Below are 22,863 nucleotides of genomic sequence, written 5' to 3'. Positions count from 1 at the left end.
TCAGGCAAGTCAACGGTCAAACGCTGGTCTGTTAATAGTTAAAAAAAAAGATTTAAAAACACAAATTATGGACATGAAAAATTCAGTGGTACTCAACTGAGTGAATCTTAATAAACTGTTCGTCAAATACCAACTGTTTAATAAGATTCACACAGTTCTAACTATCTCGGCTAATTACACTCACTCGCCATTTCAACTTGAACGCAGTAATGCATATCATTGATGTTTAGCGATGTAATAAAAAAAGAGGAGGCGGGGAGCACGGGACTGCATATACGGCTAAAACCGGTAAATAGTAAACTTATAATATTTTTCATTTAATGAGCTTAAAAACCGGAAAATTAAATTTACTTAGTACTTATTAATGATATTTTATTTAAATCTGAAAATGTATAAAAACCCGAGATGGCCCAGTGGTAAGAACGTGTGAATCTTAACCGATGATCGTGGGTTCAAACCCGGGCAAGCACCACTGAATTTTCATGTGCTTAATTTGTGATTATAATTCATCTCGTGCTTTACGGTGAAGGAAAACATCGTGAGGAAACCTGCATGTGTCTAATTTCACTGAAATTCTGCCACATGTGTATTCCACCAACCCGCATTGGAGCAGCGTGGTGGAATAAGCTCCAAACCTTCTCCTCAAAATGAGGAGAGGAGGCCTTTAGCCCAGCAGTGGGACATTCACAGGCTGTTTCGGTTCGGTTCGGAAAATGTATAACCGAACAGTTAAGTGGTACTCTACAGATATTCAGTATGCTTATAAAGTGCCAGAATTTTTAATACAACGTTTAATATATGAGCTCCCTTAAACAAAACATAAGATAAATTCTTATATTTAATTATTTGAAGCTCCCGTGTCGATTATAATGAAATTTGTCGTGAAGAGAGTTTACATCATAAATCCATAAAGACGCATCGGAATACCACACTCGAAATATTTTATATTTATTATATTGTGAAGTCCACAGAACAAACGCCATTTAATGCAGACTGATTACAAAAGTGAGAAGATAAATAAATTTTTACAAGCTACGCCGCGCAATTTCACCTTCGCTGATCCGAACTTGAGATTAGTGTTTTCAAACAAACAAACTATTCATTTTTATATAGTACAGATTATCAGTAGGTAATATACATGACATAATTTTATTGAGGTCTCAAAACTTTGTCGGTGTCTAAAAGACGGTCCTTGCGAAGTTTTCTTTCCATCCGCTTAATATAATGACTTTTCTAACAACAAAAGTTTCAGGCTTGTTTTGAAATCAACGCTAAACTCATGACGTCACTTGACTTCGCTCGATTAATCTTATTGAATTAATGATTTATATAATGCAACTTTTGTTGTTTTAAATATTATTGTATTGTTATAAATATTATTTTATCCTGTATATAACAGGATAAAAACTTGGATGTCGGATTAATCGATTTAAATGTAAGATATATAATTGTGAGAAAGTGATTACTTTATGTTTTCACAATAATATATTGCATTTATTATATCGCGTCATCACTTTACCCATTCGATATAAACTTTCACTTTCCCTTATTATTGCACCTTATTATTGAATAATTTATAGTTAAGTGTCTGACACAAAACTTGCCGGGAAGAGATCGCTATAGCGATATTGCCGCCTTCGTACACTTTCAATCTTCTGTATATTTGTGTTTATAATTCATCTCGTGCTTGACGGATAAAATTATGAGGTAACCTGCATGTGTATTCTACCAACTCGCATTGGAGCCGCGTGGTGGAATAAGCTCCAAACGTTATCCTAAAAAGGGAGAGAAGGCCTTAGCCTAGCAGTGGGACATTAACAGGCTGTTTCTGTACTGTCTGTTCTCATATAGTGAGATATAATAATGTGGTATTATGTTTGTGAGTAATAAAGTTTAAATAAACAAGAATAAGTATGAAATTTCTTGTCGTTTTTATTCGGTAGCATCTACAATGAGTACAGGTGGTAACTTTACTTTCAGTTTAATTCTTAACTAGACGATTCCAAAGCACTTATTATTATTGATTTATGCCCAAATAAATAACACTATGAAATTAATAAATATATATTTATTATATATTCCAGGAACATTTACTAAACAGCTTTCCCATTTGAAAATTTAAAAGTACTTTTTTTTTTGTAAATAAAACAAAATTTATGTGGTTAAGGACTTCATGTAGATATTTTAGATACATATTTAAGCTCCTCGTCCAAAGTTTGAGCGTATCCGGTATAGTTCTACAACCGTAAGCCTAAGAAGCGACCAGACCGATAACTGTTTGCCAAACTAAGCGAATGTATTATGCTCTTCGTAATATAGTATCATAACTTGAAAGTGCTATCACTTATTGTGGTAACTTTGTTGTTTTGAATAAACATTTTAATAAGATACTTTCATTCTAATGTCCAAAATTTTTCCTGGGAAGCCACACTGGCCTTACTAAAAATAAGATGGCTATAAAACTCAATTCGTATCGCACTGAGATTCTCAATAACGACTTACAAGGCGTTTTGTGTCTTTTATGGTAATATAATGTTATATGTTATTTGATGTCGTAAATATTTAAAGTGATATCACTTTCTAACATTTCACAATCGTGTTCTCCCGAGTAAAACTTAAATAATGTTTTACTCAAACGTTACATATAGAAAAACAAAATCTCGTAAACCATTTACGGGATGATCACTGCTGTTCAATTATATTTTTTTTTTATATTTGCCGGGAAGGCAAATGAGTCTACTCTACGTAATGGTAAGTGGTAGTAGACTTCAAACGCCACGATAGCCAGTACAGTCGGGAATATTCTGTCATATGTTTGGAGTTTTGATTTGTTTTCTTTCACTGATAACATGAATAAAATAAATGGCTCTCCGTTGTTCTTGCTAGAACTTGAACCAGAGTACTTAGATAAGTATTGACATGTTCTATCCACTGAGCCATCTTGGCTAGTGAAACATTGATGAAACTTTTAAATTTTAGGGTCAAAGACGTACAACGCTTTAAAAATCATAATATTTAATCATGATTCACTAAGTTCGAGTTTTATTTTTCTTTAACACAAAAATCCTATTCCGAAACAAACCCTAACTTTATATATTCGTACTAACAAAATCCGCTCACATGCGCTGCTCTAAACTGGAACAGCGTGACCAACTTTCTAATTAGCTTTAGATGGAAACTAACAAGAGTAGACTGATAATTATGTTATCCACATTAATAATTAAATTGTTGATAACATTTCGTGCTGTAACCGAGTTGGCGCTTTTTTTTGTAATATGAACCAAATGAATTCTTATCACTATATTACGTTCTGTAAAACAAAGTCCCGTCGCCGCGTCTCTCTCTCTGTCTTAACTACTAAACAAAATTTCATGCGGTTATCACCTATAGACGGAGTGATCCATGAAGAAAGAAGGCTTAAATGTAATTGAAAAGGGTAATTTATCAAATGATCGAAATATGACAATAATGGTTTAAATTGTCGAAAAACTCATGCTTTACTGGCGAGCGCCGCGTAAACTAGTAGAGTAATATGTATTACGACATAAAAGTTTTATGCATGTCCTCTTTCTGGGCGAGTAGCGAGCTATATATAATCTACATTTTTAATATAGACTTAATAACATAGTACTTAAAATTTAAAAATTCGATTAATATCGTTTGTTCCATTTGGTTCCGTGGTATTTCTTTCTAAGCTGGTGGTAGATTTATTTCAAATCAATAAGCAAGTAAAATGCTTCTACGTTGAGAGTACTAGAGTTTGAAGGTTTGAACGCGCTTAGGAACTAGCAAGCCATTTATTGAGAAATGTTATACGCTATGTAACTTCCCGCTACGATACTAGCAGTAATCATAAGCGTTAACTAATAAGCGCGGTGCACAGCTGCTCGTAGTAATTAATTAATGTAATTCCCTAATTAATTTTTTTTTAATTCATAGCTGTAAATAAAAAAATATTTTATATGAACCTTACATTATTATCGAAGCATTAAAAAGTTTGTCAATAAGCGACAAAACAGTGACACTTGTTATCTTTCTTTGCTCTTTTATTTTACTTTTCACACATTCCTCAAAAATAAACGAACTTATAAACGTTTTTTATCGTTAACCACTTCATATTTCTACACAGATTTATCTCTTTCTTTCATTATTGATTTGACATTCGAAAGAAGAGAACACAGCATTGTTTACCTGATGACCCGCTAAACAACATTTATAAGTAAGGTTGAAGCTTATAAGGCTTCGTGTTCTGTTATAATCCTACAATATAATTGTGGGACAATATCGAAATAAATATTGTGTATCGAAATCAATGCGTACATTATTGTTATTATTAGTTTAATATAAGTAGAATAGACGCAAATTGCCTTCTGAAATACATCGAAATGAACCCCATTTGAATGTAACAAGCCCAATACTGAATATAATGATGATCCAAAGGAAAATAAATAAAAGGGCACGAATCCGGGGAGAAACGAGAAGTTGGAAAGGAAATTAAAACATAATAAATTATGTTCGGCTCATTTACGGGCGGCACCGCGGGGCGCGCTAGTCGATACCCATTGTTGTGAAACAAAGGATGCGAGAATTTAAAAAAATCGACTTTGACTTATTATGTTCCTGTGTTTTGAATGAATACAAAAGTTTCATGTGATTTATTATCTTGTTATGATGAAATACAACATTCCGTCACGGATATGATTTATATAAGATCGTATCGTTATCGTTACTCGTTATGTTTTAGGCAAGTTTCGGTCCCGAAACAATACGCGCAAAACATTTGCTAATATAGCAATTTATTCTTATTGAGTACGTTTCGTTTTAAAAGCGACCCACTCGCACTGTTCAGCATTCAACATACTTTGTATATCAATTATCATTTTTGCATATCAATGGAGTTCATTAGAACGCATGGTTAAAGTGAAAAGAAAAAACTTTTAGATTTGATTTGCTTTTGTAAATCCCTTTATTTAGACATTGGAATTTTTCATTTCGAACTTTATGCAAACGTCAACTAAAAGATAATTGTCAATTCAATAAGGCCTTGTTAATTAATTTTAAAGCTAAAACTAACTATTTTTATTCACAGCATTGATTTGATTATTTACCAAATACTATCATCATCAGCATTGTCTATATTTATTAAGATTTACAAATAACGAAATAGATTATCAGTGATAATTACGTCATCAAAAGTGTCGCCGGTGCTGTTGTTTAACAAACTTCTCTTCTAATTTAACGTTTTTAATTTTATTCTTAGAAGTTTAAAGTATCGCTTTTGAAATTAAGCACTTCGTTATTTTATATAATTAAAAACCTTTGAAATTTAGTCTCATATTTTAAAAAATGACGTTAAGTTTAAATAAACGACGTTAAATAAGTAACAAAAAATAAGGATTTTTTTTCTAACCATTTAGTTATTTACTAATGAGGTAGAATATCTTGTTTGTTGTTTTCGCTTAAATCCTCTTATTTTATTTTATACACTGAAGAAACTTGGCACCTTTTCATTTACTTACTCGTAATTGGGGACATAATTCCCTACAAACTCCATAATTAAATAACCAAGAACTTGTATAAAAAATGGTGCCGCGAAGTTTGAATTAAAATTTTCTCCATTATAAACTCTGATAATTTATAAAAAAAAAAACTCACCGTCGAGCAGAAATAGCAGCCGGAAGATGAGGTGACAAATCCTTTTCATCTTAATCATTTAATTTACCTCTTCTAATTAACTTGTAAAGTAATTTCCCTTTCAAATTTTAACGAACATCAAACACTTAAACAACAACACAAAGCACAAGAAACTCGTTTATTTTTTTTAAATTATTAAAATAAAATTTTTATAACAGTTAACGAACGCGTATAACCAATTCAATTGTAAACGTAACGCGGCATAACGCGTAGCGTGCTCTCGCGGCGCGGACTCGCGTATGACTGGCGTAGAGCTATGCCGAAGCCACCGTAGTCGTCGTAGCCGTCTACGATACTCATTACGAACTAAGTCGTCCCGCGCATTCGCAACATTATTTCGTTTAATAAAGTCCCCAGCTCAGTGCATGCATATGCGTTAACATACGGAGGAATGTAGGCCTCCGTGTTAAATAAAATTACGTGAAAAGTTTATTTTATCTCTTAGGGTGTCTGGATGTCAATTGGAATAAACAGAACGTAAATGAGTCGTTTAGCAATTTTTCTTTATATACTCTCAACATACTTAATTTATTTAAAACTAAATATGATGGTAAGCGATTATTACTGACATTCAAAAATTAATATTAGCACATAATTTCAATTATCTAAAATCTTATTTTAGTAAGCGAATACACAAACAAGTGTAATATTATATTTACTTTGCTCAATATTAATTGTCATTAAATTGGCAATAACAAGTAAATACATAACTCACTCAAATAATCAATAAAATAGTTATTTAATATTTATCGACAACGACTGAGGGAATGTATTATTGAGAGGTCTAATATTGCGAAGACGAGTGCCCTTATTACATTACTTAGTTTTATTTATATATTCATACACACACACACATAATATTAAGGTATAGATACCGTAGGACCGTCTTGTAGCCGCGACACGTGTTCTTCGTTATGCGTGTACTTGTAACTGGATATTATTTTCCAGTTTTTTAAGATACTATTCTACTGAGTATTTTACTGAATTTGTTCTCTAGAGTCGACATTCTGTTCCGGTTTGTTTGACGATCAGAAATGTGTTAAATATAATTACAATAATATTATTGTATTAAATTAAGATTCTTGTATTCTAGAAACTTTAAATTAAACGTCATGGTTACACAAGAAACAAATTCGCTTCTTATTCATATAATTATTGCATGAAATATAAAATATCATTACGGTTCGGATTGACGTGAAGCGACTTGTCTTAAATTTCTGGAAAGTACTCTTGAAAATCGTAAGGTACTTTAGCTACTACGAAACAAATAGCCGTCAACTTCATCGCTGGGATTCGGAGTTAATAAAAGTAGCTGTGACTTGAAGACGTTGAAACCAAAAATGTGAAGTACATTAAATATATTTTGTGATATTTCATTAACTTGAAAATAATATTAATAGCTCCCAACATTCATATTTTTGTATTAAATAACGTTTTACAAAATTAAAATTTTTCATATCAAATATCCAATAATTTATTTAATGCTTTTTTATATTTATATTTATATTTTTATTTATATATTTGATATATTTAGAGCACTCTCATTTTCCTCGAGCGACTTTCCTGTTTACTTTTAAATATATAGAGAAGCAACGAATCGATGTTGTGGCTTTATATCGGATGATTCTTTATTGAAACGTCGGTAAATATACGAAGATTAAGTCGACTTAAGTGTATTTTTATACAAAATAATATCGTAGGTAATAATTATATGAAACGTATGTAGATAAATAGGCGTGGTTTAAGTCGTGTACAATTAAATACAAAGAACGTTTAAAAATAAACCGCATAGAATTGTCGCAGTGAAACTGAATGCTGTTATAAAATACAATGCATTGGTCCCCAACCAGAACACCAAAGTCTTTACTCAAGATTGGGACATTTACAGGTAAAAAGTCTGTAAATTTCCCACTGCAGGGCATCCATTAGGATGCCTTTCATTTGGAGCTTATTCCACCATGCTGCTTTAATGCGAATTGGTGATTACACATGTGGCACATTTTCTTCCGGCACATGCAGGTCTCCGACATGACGTTTTCCTTAACAGCTCAGTGCCGAATTTGACCCCGTTATGGTTTACATATTCTAATGACTGAGCAATCTCAGCTCACCATTATTAAAGGCTATTACTGAACAATATTTGAAATATTACTTTGTACAAACAAAAGAGATTGAATATTGTCGAGTCGAGGTCACAGACTCCTCGTTTCGAAAAAATATCAACAAATCGCTACAAGCTCCATCGAGTAACGACCGTCTGCGGATAAATTGAGTTGATAAAAACAATACGGGGAAGCATAAAAACGATCGTTAGTGGAGCGTCGCCACTCGTACCTGCTTCGTCTCTCCGCTACGTTTTAGTGGATAAGATTTTTCGCGGAACTGAGTTTTACAATTAGTGATCATTCTCATAATCCTCATAATTAACTGGCTTATGTCCGACTCGAGTTGCAGAAACTCTTAAATATTTTTAGGTAATGAGAAAACCGAAACGACTACAAAGATTGCTCATTGAAATCATGAACTAAATTAATTGAGCGACTCAATTGACACGTAAAGGCATCTAATACGAACAAAAATACGCTTTCTTTTTAAAGGAAACATCTATCAAGAGGCGCACCAGCTTGGGTGGAAGAATGAATCATATTATGCCGTGACGGCAAAGGGCTAGCGGCGGGGGTGACGACATAAGAGAGTGACACTCTATTCCCTTGGGTACGCGTGACGTATTTACTATATGCTTCGTTGCTATATATTATTATAATCATAAGAAATATATACTTATTTTATAAACAAGATTCAATGTTTCTGTCTAGTGAGTCAGTGTAATAACAGACACAAAGGCCTTAAAATCATCGATCGCTTTGTTTGTGTTGTGATGTATTTGCGGAGTAAGAAGTACTTTGTAGAACCTATTGCACGTTTGCTATAGCAATGTACATTTTTAAAAGGGCTGAAATTCAAGATGTCAAACAAAGTCATAGGCTATGAAGTATAGACAGAAAATTCCCGCGTGTCGCGGCGCTCTCCAAGTGAATTCTGTCAAAAGTGTAACGGATACACAAAAACGATTTAAAAAAAATTACAGATCGCTTTAAGTCAATTTAGATTGATTTATTTGTCACGTGGTATTTTTTCTTAATGAAAAACAATAAACAATCACACTTGTGACCTGTGTATGTGACAAATTTAAAGAAGATTTACAATATTCTTCCTGGGTATTTACATTAGTACGCCTTAAAGTAATAAGGTTCCGCAATTTTTTTTACCTTGGGTGGTGGTTGGATGGGTATGTATATGTGTATCAATAAATTTAAATATTATGTAAAAAAACATTGATATTTGGAGTTTATTACGCAATACAAGAATATAATGGATGAAAAACATAGAGTTCGTATTCGTTTATGTCTAGTCAAGTTAATGATGTAATATTATAATAAAAAAATGCTTAGAAGATCCTTCTTGAATTTAGATTATTTTAGAAGATATCTAGATAAACACATGGGAAAATTACGCGGGACATTCCATAATACGAGAGTGTATTAGTTTAATTGTTACGGTTACATAGATTGCTTGTGCTCGATACAATACCAGCTTGATTATAGTTATTACTAAACGTTACTCGAGCAAAGTATAAAAGTTTTCAAATAGTTATATAATGATTACTCTCTCTCGTCTCCATAGAATCAACATTTCGAAACACTTTACGCGTTATGTTTATTAATCTTATAAATTCAGATGTTAAAAATCGGATATTCAGATTTACTTCTTTTATTATTTTGTTCGACCTGGACACGAGCTGGCAGTGAGCTGTATATGTATAACTTTCATACACATTAGTGTGTGAAGTCAGGATGTTCCTATATTTTTTTATTTTACAGATAATTTGATCATAATGCTACATTTATTTTGAAATGTCAGATGCAATGCGTCACGTAACTTATACTAGTTCATTAACTGAGAACGACAGCGGTTTCTCTATACATATGTTTGTAGAGCTGATCGTGCGGAACCCGCAAAGTGTCAGCTTCATTCCCGCTTTAAAGGAAACAACGTAACGTTAATTTTCATTTACGAGATGAAACATTTCTTTTATGCTCATATTTAGTCATTATGTTATTTTACATTTAATAAAAAGCCGAGATGGCCTAGTGGTTCGAACGCGTGAATCTTAATCGATGAACGTGGGTTCAAACCCGGGTAAGCACCACTGAATTTTCATGTGCTTAATTTATGTTTATAAATCATCTCGTGCGTGACGGTGAAGGGAAACATCGTGAGGAAACCTGCATGTGTCTAATTTCATTGAAATCCTGCCATATATGTATTCTACCAACCCGCATTGGAGCAGCGTGGTGGAATAAGCTCCAAACCTTCTCCTCAAAAGGGAGAGGAGGTCTTAGCCCAGCAGTGGGACATTAACTGTATATTTAATAATGCAGGTCCTTTTTTCTAAGCTACTGTGTGGTACATGACGGTGGTAAAGGATTGCACTGCCGCAATAAATTTGCAGATGTGACTTAAAAAGTTAAATGAGATGTACCAAACTTTTGACAAGGTAAAAACTTCAAAAAGGGTCGAGATCGAGCGTAGGCTCAAGTTATTCGGTTATAATCTAATATTTTATTTTATCTTAATAAATTATACTTTCTACTTAATAATTTAAAAATCGATTCTTTAAAAAATATATAAACGAAAAGGTATTTGAAGTTAGTTACCATTGGTTCTGGATCGCACTAGAGCTTTGTGCAAGCTCGTCTGGGTAGGTACCACACACTCATCAGATATTCTACCGCAAAACAGCAGTACTTGGTATTGTTGTATTCCGGTTTGAAGGGTAAGTGAGTCAGTGTAATTACAGGCACAAGAAATATAGCATCTTAGTTCCCGTTGCTGAGCTTAGCTTAGCTTTACCATCTGTAGATGTCTCTCTACTACGCTAATGTCTTTTTTTAAGGTTTGGAGCTCAATTTACCACGCTGCTCCAATGGAGTTGGTGGATACACAAATGACTAAATTTCAGTGAAATTAAGCATATGCAGGTTTCCTCACGGGGTTACGAATTAATTTATAATTCGTAACCTCATCACAAAGAAGCACATGAAAATTCAGCGCCGCTTACCTGGGCTTGAAACCTCAATCATCGCTTAAGATTCACGCGCTCTCACCATATAACATTTTTGAAATAAAATAAATATTTTTTTTACCATTTAACTGTTAATGATCTATGTATAATGTAAATTATAATTACTTTTAAATTATTTGATACCGCAAACCACAGTGACCAGTACTTTGTATTGCTTTCATGGTTTAAAAGGTGAGTGGGCCAGTGTTATTAACACAGGAACAAGGTACACGCTGTCACAGTGCTAGTGGATTGTATTGGATTGACGATGTAAAGACATACAATCAGGAAACTCATTGGCCAAACTTTTATTTAAAATCGTCATCAATAGTTTAGTCAATTTGGAATATTTAAGCCTCGGCAGTGTAACCAATACGCAACTATTTTAACTCTTATAAATGAATATAAAATATAACAGGTTTAACTTGGTTATTAGCAGTAAAATAATATTTGTTTTAGAAAGTAACAAAATGCAAGTTATGTGAGCGCACGTTTCACGCGTAAAAAATTCAATGTTTGACAATGCCGAGACACACAGGGGAACTGTGCAGGGGATTCGATTTTAATTCTTAGCATTTATGATATAGAGGCTGCAATACTGTGCATTCGAAACGAGTTTGCTCGTGTGGTTGAGTGTAAGTAAACATCAAAAATTGAACGTTTCTCCATTTATGGAGTACATACAAATCTGTTAAGGCATAGATGAGTGCATGTTGGATATAGAATTTGAAAATGGATTTTACTCTTCGATCTATTCTCATGTCTTTACACCTAACGCGTTGTGAGCGAACGTACTATTTTACTTATAGCTAAAATTATTTTACGGTACTTCTATACTATTATATATATCGGTAAAAATGTGTCGGAAATAAAAGGGCGACACGATGAGAGTCGTTTCATCATAAGGCAGCAGATTTCGTGGTCCTAAGTTCAAATAATAAAAGGAATGTCAAATGAAAAAAACCCAATGTAACCTACATTAGGTTTTTCCATAACAGGTATTCTTTTTAATAAGATACCGCATATATTTAACTCCATCTGTTAATAAATTGGAAGCTTATGAAATATCATTAATTTTGATTTTTGACGAAATTGTCAGTAGTAGCCTAGAGTTACGAAATCACGTAAAGTCGGATTTCTGTCCTTTATATCTTACAAATTAATAATTTGGAAGTTATTTATATTTGAATTAATTATAATAATAAATTTCAATTGAAGTAATTGTATATTAAATCAAATAAAAATAATCTTAACGCAGTTCTTGCGTCGTCATGCTACAAGATTATACAAAAGTAAAGCTACCACCAGTATGGAATGCTTAGATTCTGCCGACAAGAATGCCTAGTCTAGTCTGAGTATTATAAAAACACCTAAAAATACTTTTTGTTCCATTTTCAGAGAATCAGTGACAATTATCTTATATAAATAGTCTTGTAAAGCCTTTTATACGCATAACATATTCATATACTCGTACGAATAAGCAGAGCCGGGTTAGATTTATACACTTACGTAAGCTTAGGACTTTGACTAAGAGCGTGTTGGTCTGTGGTTAGACGTCCCCGCGGAGCAACCGCTGACGAACAACGTCTGTTTCATCTCGACGACATTCGTAATCTCAGTGCTATGATTGATGATCAATTAAGTTCAACCCTTTATTAGATAAACAACGAATATAAGTAATAGTAATAATAATAATTACATTTAATACATATTTACAATGTGTTCACACAATATGTCTGAAGAATTTGTTAATATTGCATCATTTAAAAAAAAAACTATGTCAGTAAAAATAACAAATCGTCACTTCTTCGGATATGTCCTGAACATTCCACAGGATTCACGGATATCATTCACAAATCAATTTAGGATTCTGTTGGTTGTCTCAGGGTTCATGGTAGCATGCGATCCCGTGGCGCTCCTCGTTAATACGGAAAGGGTACCGCTAGTTTTTTAATTGGTATTCCGATGTTCGGGGCGAAACATTTTTCTTTTTCCAGCGTTAAAAAAAGGAAAACAGGCAGTCAGTTAAGTTGATATTACGTATGATGGTATAAAAACCTCTCAAAATTAAAATCAAAATCAAAATACTTTATTGAGCATAGAATGATTACATAAATTAGAAACTGACACGTAACGACCATAATAATCTAATCCTCCTATCTAATTATCCTATTTACATATTATGTCTAATATAAAAAACTTAAATGTTTCTGTTTGTTCCATATACGTTCCTATTCCATACTGGTTGAATGTCGGTGAAATCTTTTCCATCATATAACTTTAGTAAAGGAGACTTTTAGTCAAACGCCTTGCAAGAAATATTTTTACTACTAATCAATGTATGAATTATATTTTAACCCTATGTTAACAAAAAAGATATTTTTTAAGATTTCAAAATTCAATGAGAGATTCGAACGCGAAACTAAGAATTAGTGATATTGTGTTTTGTACTAAAAAATAATAATTGAAAATTATAATCTTTACTTAAAATGCAATTGATGATTATATACAGAGTGTTATTTATTTATTTTAAGTTATATACACCATCGACTAATCACTGAACACTTATTGTAAGATACATTTTATCTTAAAGTACGGTAAGATTCACTTTGGCAGGTATGTATATACCATTATATTTAACACGAAATATTATTAGTGACGTATTAAGAAAAAAATCTAATCACTGTAATATTTAAATTCAAACATTATAATAATATTTGACATAAAATAGAAAAATTAAACTAGGTGAACTAAGTTATCAAAGGCATTATTATATGATAAATAAAACATTATAATTATAATATATCTGCTACGTGGACCGTGTGACGTCACGACTCTCGCCAGTCGTATCGGATAATCAAAATGTAAATATTTAAGTAAGCTCATTATAAAAGCACTTCATTCGTCACGTTACAATATGCAATGCTACTAATATTATAAACGTGAACGTTTGTGATGATATATTGATCTTTGTTGCCCTTTCCCGCAAAAAATACTGAACAGATTTAAATTAAATTTGGATGAGAGATACCTAATACCCTGACTAATACCCTTACTAAACATATTCTTTTTTTTTTTTTTTTTATATTCGCCGGGAGGGCAAATGACTCTACTCCACCGTGGTAGTAGAGTCCAAACGCGACGACGGCCAGTACAGACGGAAAAAACGTTCTGCACTAGCCGCCTTCGCCTTGCCGGCCCGCAAGATGCCTCTTCACGCCTCGTTTGAAGGAACCCGGGTTGTAAGAGGAGGGGAACACGTGAGCTGGTAAGGAATTCCATTTTTTGGAAGTGCGACAAAGAAAGGAGTTGCCAAATTTCTTTGTTCGCGATGGAATTGATGTCACAGTTAGGCGGTGACATCGAGAACCAGCTCGCGTGGACTTAAGAAGGAAGGGGGAAGCAGGAATTAGAAAGAATAATTCCTCAGAGCACTCGCCGTGATACAGTCGATAGAAAGCGCTCAGTGCTGCTATCTCACGACGCAATTGTAAAGGTTCAAGGGTGTTTGTGACCTTTACGTCGCCAATAATGCGTACGGCACGTCGCTGCAACCGGTCCAAGGCCTCAAGTAGGTACTTAGCGGAGCCATCCCAAAGGTGCGAGCAATATTCCACGCAAGACCGTACCTGTGTTTTGTATAACAGGCACAGTTGTTGTGGCGTGAAAAAACGCCGCACCTTGTTCAGAACTCCGAGTTTTCGTGAAGCTGTTTTTATAATAGCCTCGATGTAATCCCTTGGACTAAGGTCGCAGCGAACGTCCGTGGTATCCACCATGCACTATACTATCATCTGCATAGCAATGTATGTTCCCAAGGGAGAGCATATCATTGATATGCAAAAGAAAGAGTGTGGGAGATAGCACAGATCCCTGGGGGTACCCAGCATTCACTACATAGAATTGTGAAGCGCAACCATCTACTAAAACACGAAGGCTACGCTTGTGTAGGAAGCTGGCAATCCAGGTGCATAGCTGAGCAGGCAGACCATATGCCGGTAGCTTGGAGAGAAGACTTCTGTGCCAGACCCTGTCGAAAGCCTTGGAGATATCGAGGCTGACAGCCAACGATTCTCCATGCTTGTCGATAGCTTCACCCCAGAGGTGTGTTACGTACGCTAGAAGATCACCTGTGGACCGTTTTGGTCGAAACCCGTATAGACGATCATTAATTAAAGAGTGATCTTCTAGGTAATGGATCAGTTGGTTGTTTAAAATCCGTTCCATCACCTTACAAAGTACTGAGGTGATAGCTATTGGCCGATAATTTGCCGGGTCAGACCGATCCCCTTTTTTGGGAACCGCTTGCACATTAGCTCTTCTCCAAGCCTCCGGCACACTTCCCGAAGAGAGAGAAAATTGGAACAGGCGCGTTAACACAGGAGACAGCTCCGCTGCGCACTTCTTCAGCACTATGGTTGGTATTTCATCGGGACCGCTAGCTTTCCGTACATCAAGTGATTGCAGCTCCGCACGCACATCACGTTGCCTGATTTTAATGTCAGGCATCGTATGGCCACATGCAGGTATTGTAGGTGGCAGTGCACTACAATCATCGATGACGGAATTGTCGGCAAAGAGTTTAGCCAGGAGATCAGCTTGCTCTTGCGGACTGTGAGCTAGCGATCCGTCCGGATTTCTGAGCGGTGACAGCGAAGGTTGGTAGAAATTGTTTTGCACAGACTTGGTCAGACGCCAGAAGCTACGGGAGCCCCTAGGATGCGAAACAAGGTCATGACCAATCTGTACAATGCGCTGTGCATCCGCTCTCGTGTATGCCTTTCTACAGGACTTGGAATTTTTATTATAGTTTGCTTTCAGTGAGTCAATGTTAGATGCCCCGCTAATACAGCCGTTGATCCACTTGCGATATGCCGCCTGCTTAGATGATACAGCATCGGCACATTCACGAGAGAACCAACGGTTACGCGTACTCCTACTGACGAGATCTGAGCTAGGAATGTAGTATTCCATTCCCAGCAGGATCTCGCCAGCAACAGCAGCGGCACTAGCTGTCGGGTCATTCCCACTGAAGCAACGTTCCTTCCAAGGGACCGACGCATAGTAATCGCGCATACCGTCCCAATCCGCCGACTTATAGTGCCAAACGCGACGTTTGCATACCGCTAGTGGCGGCAGCTTGGCCTGTGGCACTCTGGTAGAAATAAGGCTGTGATCCGAAGAGCCAAGAGGAGCCTGAACCACAACCTGATATTCCACCGGGTGAGAAGTCAGCAGAAGGTCTTTAGAAGAAGGTCTTTAGAAGGCAGAAGCTGTGCTTGCCCATCAATGTCTGGGATCCTGGTGGGCTGATCAACCAGTTGGGTCAAGTCATGTGTGAGAGCAAAAGCATGAGCAGTCCTTCCAGCATGGTCAGTTTTGAGGGATTTCAACCAGGATTCGTGGTGAGCATTAAAATCCCCCAAAAACACCAATTCCGCGTTAGGAAATTGCTCTTGCGCAGCATCTGCCACCCGACTAAGATGGTCAAATAATCGGCTTGTCTCCAAGTCACCATTGTGGGATCTGTAGAGGCACACGTAGACTCGGCTCTGACGAACCAGGTCCACACGTACCACCAACATTCTCCATGGAGGGGTCCTCCAAGCAGCGCAGTCGGTGACAGCAAACATCCGTCCTGACGAACAAGCATACTCCGGCTTTCGCTTTGAAGGATTCTTCAAGCGTGTAGCCGGGATAATTAAGGTAGCTGGTATCGGCAGGATGGAGTATTTGTGTCTCCGTGAGAAACAACATTGCTGGCCGTGCTGTCTCGAGATGGTGGTGGACAGCGTTGCGGTTAGTGTGGAGTCCTCGGATGTTAGAGAACTCGACCTCAAACAGCGAGGGTATGGTGGGGGTGAGCACCGCTGTACGACCGTTATTTCTTTTTTGTTGCGCCATTTGGGAGAAATTAAATGGAAAAGAGACGTGAAGCGAGCGATGTATTGCCACGATAGGGATGGGCAAAGTGTGGAGGCGTGTTTCCCCAAGTGGTTGCCAAAAGGAAAAATACACTGACCCGCCGGACGGAAGGGCCCCCGAACCCCCCCGGAAGTGGCCGCCGGGACCCCACCTACCGGTCACCAACCGGCACAACGGTCCACCCCGAGATTATGCGTGGCCTGGTGGGGCAGCCTCACGAGCTGGTTAGGCACGCTCGGGCCCCTGTACTATGCCACGGACGGCCAGCGGAACAGCCGTTTCTTCGGGTCTCCCTGTCCGGCAGGTCAATACAGTTTCCCCCGGCATTGGTTCAACAGCCGTCTCCAATCGGACCAACACCCATCGCGGCAATACTTGCTCGGGCTCTGGCTGTACGCTGGCTGACCTCGAAACGCGGCTGCAAGCCACTTCACGAGTTTTTCACCATGCGTACAGTGGTAACAAGCCAGGCGGATGTTAGCATCCTACCACCAGATGAGCAGATGGTCGCTCAGATATCCCTTAGTCGCCTCTTACGACACCCATGGGAAAGAGAGGGGCAGTGAAATTCCCTCAAACGCGGGTTAATCTAAAGTTGAACTATAATAGTGTGATATTTATTTATTTATTTTTACTTGTAATCAATATAGACATAAATTCTAAAGCTTCTACTGTAACTTTTTTTCATTAAGTATTTTTTAAACTAAAGGTATTCTTTGTAATAAGTTCGTGCACCGGTCACGTTACAGAGTGCGTCAGTAGACCTCTTCACTTGTGCTGCCATGAATACAAGTGGGCTCGCTGTCGGGAGTGCGATTGTCCTTGATTCGGTCAGTCACGGTGCGCATGTAACAAACGAATGTAAATAGTTACAATCGCATTGTTATGCCAGTCTAGTTGAAACATGACGTACATACAGTCAAGTGAAGGTCGAAGGTAGGATTTGAATAGAATTATTTCATAACATCGCTATCTCACCTCATAACAAAATTAACTTTGTCATTATTAAAATATTTCCTGAACTGAGAATCTGAAAACAATTGTAAATGTAGAATAAAATGTACGTTCGTATGAAGCTCTCTCGGAATACATGTTCAAATAAATGTATTAAATTAAACCGGCGGACGCGGACGGCGCCGACCGGCTGAAGATGATATTCATTCCACAGTTATTCTCACTAACGATATATAGTGTTCCGGTATTAATGATCAATAAACCGCTTAATTACTCAGCGAAACAAATACGAATCCCTCTCTGCTATATAAGTATATATTTTATGTATTAATTACAAGAACATGAAATTCGCGCTATCACGTCAAAAATCTAAATTTAAGTGAAATTTAAGCAAAGCGCATCTACTTAATATTATTTACTGAAACATTCTCCGAAAAGCGCTGCATTTTCATACGCAAAGGTTATGTATATTATAGTCAAGTCATCTGTTTAGTTAGGCATAACAAAAAAAACGTCTTTTCATTTATTAGCATAGATAATTTCACCGGGTCACTTCAGGTAACCGCGGTGCGTGTACTCAAACAAAGGGTTATGTAATGTACACAACTGGTACTAATCATAAATTTTACTGGATAATATTGTGTTAATACAATTTCAGTCGAACCAAACACGTGTGTTCGTACTGAGCAATCACTTATACGATACAAACAAGACTACCTCCTGTCCTGACAACCAGACCGATCCAGACTACTATCCCCTCTCGTAAGGTAAGATAAGGAAAAATGCGCTTAAGTTTCCTCACACGTAACCGAAAATTGACAAAAAAAATCGACCACGATTCACAGATGCCGCTTCATTGTTCATTTGAATAAAAAAATGTAAATTTGTAATAAATTGAAATTAAATGGTAAACAAGAACAAAACACTTTAATACATAAAACAATATTGTGTAGATAATAATAAAAGCGTTACGGGGCGAGCTGTCGAGGATTTTCATGGTGGATATAATATAACAAATATTGAAGGTTGAAAGGCCCGGCTAGTTTCTTGTCAGTTCTTGTCAGTAGAATATACATTTCGAAACAGTGGTTGCTTGACGTAACATTACGAACCTTGATATAGATTCAAGATTAGAAAATATTCTATGAGTAGAGCTTTACAAAAAATAGTAATTAATGTATCTTGCGATACCTGTTTATGTATAAGAGATATACATAAATATAAGAGAGACCCTTTCCCAGTAGGATTCACACATTTATATTTTATGGTTAAAAAAGTGAATACAGTTTTTATGAACTAGAACTTAAGATATGTTTTAAAAAAACGTGTCATAGTAGAATAAGATTTAAGTCTACTGCTCAACATGCTAGAAGATCTTTACGCAGCAGTGACCATTTAAGGGTCGTGATACTTAAGATAAAACATGTAAAAATACATTATAGTACGCGAAATTGATTCACTGTACACGAATTCGTAGAACATTATTTAAATATTTTTTTATTATTATTATTCATAGGATTGCTCTTGACCGCAATCTAGAGCGTTATGTCAAGATGCGGTCAACGATAGAGCGAACGAACCTATCGAGCTGTTAGTAATGCTTAATAGTTATTCAACTAATAATATTTATATTTTAACTTATACTCCGATTAGAGACAATATTTTTCATTCTTGTCACATCATAAATACCAAACAGCATACGCAAGATATGTTATCTCGTAACACGCTTACTAACCTCCAGCCGAGTCTCTCAGGAGCCGACTTCTGACGGGTTCTCCTATCCATTATCTTAATACATGAGAAAATTTAACGCAAGAACATTCGATATTTCATGGATTAGATGTTGTAGATAACAATTTTAATGGTGATATTATAACAATTTATTAACTCAAACGTACTAATCCTGTTACTCGACTGCCGTATAGCAATGTCGAGTTAGTGAATCATTTATGGGGCAATGTACTGTTTCAGAACAGGATCCCTGGAAGCGTTAAAAACGGCATCACTTGCCAAATTTAAAAATTTATAGAATATTAGATAGAACATTTGTGAGTTCATAGCACATCTTGGGACTTAAACTATCAATAAGGAAGTTTACTGATACTACAGCTTGTAAGAGTGACCACGACGCCTACGGCTTCATGGAGATATGCGAGTTTCCGTACATTTAACCGTATATTTTCTAGCATTATTTTATGGACTTATGTACTTATGCTTCTACGCTGAAGTCTACGCGATTCAAATGTTAGTAATTCGAATTGTTTTAAAACAACATTATTTTTATAACAGCAGAATTTATCAAATACATATTAAGAGATTGTGACAGAAGCAAGTTTATTAGTATTTCCAGATATTATGCCGCCGAAAAAGCATACTTTGTTTTGCTGTGTGCTGATTTAAATTTAAATTTAAATTGTACTAATTGGTGGTAGGACAAAAGCCGAGATGGCCCGGTGGTAAGAACGCGTGAATCTTAACCGATGATCATGGGTTCAAACCCGGGCAAGCACCACTGAATTTTCATGTGCTTAATTTGTGATTATAATTCATCTCGTGCTTTACGGTGAAGGAAAACATCGTGAGGAAACCTGCATGTGTCTAATTTCACTGAAATTCTGCCACATGTGAATTCTACCAACCCGCATTGGAGCAGCGTGGTGGAATAAGCTCCAAACCTTCTCCTCAAAAATAGGAGAGGAGGCCTTTAGCCCAGTAGTGGGACATTCACAGGCTGTTACGGTACGGTTACGGTGGTAGGACTTTACTACCCACGGTGGTTGGTGCACTAATCATACCTAACCACTAAACATCATTATTTAGTATTGTTGAATTCCAGGGTGAGTAACCAGTGTCATTAATATTTCATACAGTGTATATGGGCCGTGTTGACCACTTAATAATCGGGTACCCTGCTTGGCAGTTTTCTACCTATAAGAAAATTATGGCTGAGCCATTTTATACAGTTATATACTTTATTATCAGGGACTAATACTAAGTCTTGCTGCTTAGCGGCAGAATATCTGATGAGTGGATCTGTCTATCTGGCGCGTCTGGTTAGACGGGCCTGCACAAAGCCTATATATGGTCGTATCTGTCTGTTTTTTTTCGTCACCCCTTCCCCTTATTCAAAACAATTAAATATATCCATAATACGGGTGTCAAGATACTACAAATGTTTTTACAATTTTCTCAAAAAACATTTTAGTATTTTTTACTCGCAATCGAGTCGAGCGTTATTTTAATTTAACAGTAACACGAGGCTAGCTTTAATAATATTAACTACGAGTATATTTGATTTTATATTTCTGTTTGCAATACAAGAACGTTTCATAAATATATTTTAAAACCTGACCGGGTCAATGCTCTATATTTTTTCAATTAGAATAATATGAGCAAACTTCAATAATTCTAAAAAACGGATATAATATACCTAGTAGTTGTATGTAGTAGAAGAAGGAAAACTAATATTAAACCCGGAGCGGTGCCTCCGTTTAGGCGTAAGCCAGTCACCTGCGGCCAAACCAGCACCACACGTATTGACTCGTCATTCCTGCGGATCCTGCTGGGGAGGAGGAGAGGGTGGCATGGGTACTGGGCAAGCCCGTGTTGCCATAAAGTCGCCTGCCCAGGCGTAGCAGCATCCACGGAGAGGACACTTCGCTCACCTGTCTTGCAGGTGGAAAACAACACGGAGAGTGGCTTGTTTAAATCATCTGACAAAGATGCAGAGGCCTATATATATGTATGTAGTTACCTTGGTATACAGGTAAGAATTCTTCAGTCACGTCGTCAAAATAATTATTTCAACGCTATAAATTTAATACAATGAATACCTCTTTACATTTCACAGATGGCACTCGAGCATTAAAAGAAACTTAGAACGTTTTTCTCTTACGTTATCTAGAGATTAATTAGCCAAGAGACAAAACCACGCTAACATAATGGAGACGTACTCCAACAAATAGCTGGGAACGCGGTCCACTGCGACGTACATGATATTCTATTAGCTTACTTTACATTCCTTACTTGAAATATTCAAAACAAAGCCATGCTATTCTGTAGGAGCTTCAATACTGACTTACAGAGATAAGTACTTAGATACGTGTATCATTTAAACGTTATAATAAATAAATAAATATGACCTGGTGGTAGGGCTTTGTGCGGGTCCGACTGGGTGGGTACCACCGACTCATCAGATAACAATCTGCCGCTAATCAGCAATACTTAGTATTGTTGCGTTCCGGTTCAAAGGGTAAGTGAGTCAGTGTTCTACAGGACCAAGGGACATAACATCTCAGTTACCAAGGTTGGTGGCGCATTGGCAACATAAGAAATGGTTATTATTTCTTACATCGCCAATGTCTATGGGCAGTGGTGCACACTTACCAGCAGTTGTCCCACTTGCTGGTCTGCTTGGCTAAAATATAAAAAAACAAATGATCAACGTCACATATTACTTTCTGACCACCAACCAACTTCTGGGACTGTGTGGCGCGATAAATTCCTTACTTCATTTAATACGAGTTAGCCCAGCGTTGGACTTACACGCCGTCACTAATTAAAGTAACTTAGTATTACGGCTTTACGCAAGTCTGTCTGGGTTGACACTATCCATTAACTACATATCCAATCACCAAACATCATTATTTAGTAGTATTCGCTAGCTTAGTAGCGCATTGGCAATGTAATGGTAAATATTCCTTATAGTGCCAATGAGCGGTGGTGACTATTTACCGTTTGGTAGCGCAAATGGGCCAATTCTGCGCATAATTAAAAAAAAAAATGTCTATAATTGTATTTTTACAACGTACTAATCGTAAGAATGAAGTCGAAATTTGCGTATTATGCTCGTTAAAAAACTCGTATTTATCAAATCGACGAGGTACGGCTCAGTGGGCGATGAGTCTAACCTGACTTATTTACTTTCACAAATTGTGTTTGCAGACGGCGATTTTTAATTTTCACTGTATACTCAAGAGATAATACGTTATTATGAAAAAAGCTGCGTTTATGAAGCATTTAAGTGTTTATTTTTATCTTCTCCGTTTCCGCATTTTCAATTTTTATACGTCTGTTTTATCTCTTGGCGATTGTCATTGAAATATTTTATTTTTAATTGTTTGTGTCAAGATGCGACTCACACTAATACATTCGTCTAATTTATA

The 22,863-nt window shown here is 36.4% G+C and overlaps 1 protein-coding gene across 1 annotated transcript in view; it reads right to left on the bottom strand.

Annotated features, from left to right (window-relative positions):
- The window catches only part of LOC126777986 (uncharacterized), a 247,084-nt gene extending 241,272 nt beyond the window's left edge, over positions 1 to 5,812 (bottom strand). The window contains exon 1 of the mRNA XM_050501357.1: positions 5,656 to 5,812. Coding sequence (XP_050357314.1) covers positions 5,656 to 5,713 — 58 coding nt within the window. The 5' untranslated portion in view covers positions 5,714 to 5,812. The remainder of the gene's footprint in view (positions 1 to 5,655) is intronic.
- Between the last annotated feature and the right edge of the window lie 17,051 nt (positions 5,813 to 22,863).

The sequence above is a fragment of the Nymphalis io genome, chromosome 24 (genome assembly GCF_905147045.1).
Source record: "Nymphalis io chromosome 24, ilAglIoxx1.1, whole genome shotgun sequence".
Lineage (NCBI taxonomy): Eukaryota > Metazoa > Arthropoda > Insecta > Lepidoptera > Nymphalidae > Nymphalis > Nymphalis io.
The sequence above is the reverse complement of the archived record's forward strand: the minus strand, read 5'-3'. Positions and strand labels throughout refer to the sequence as shown.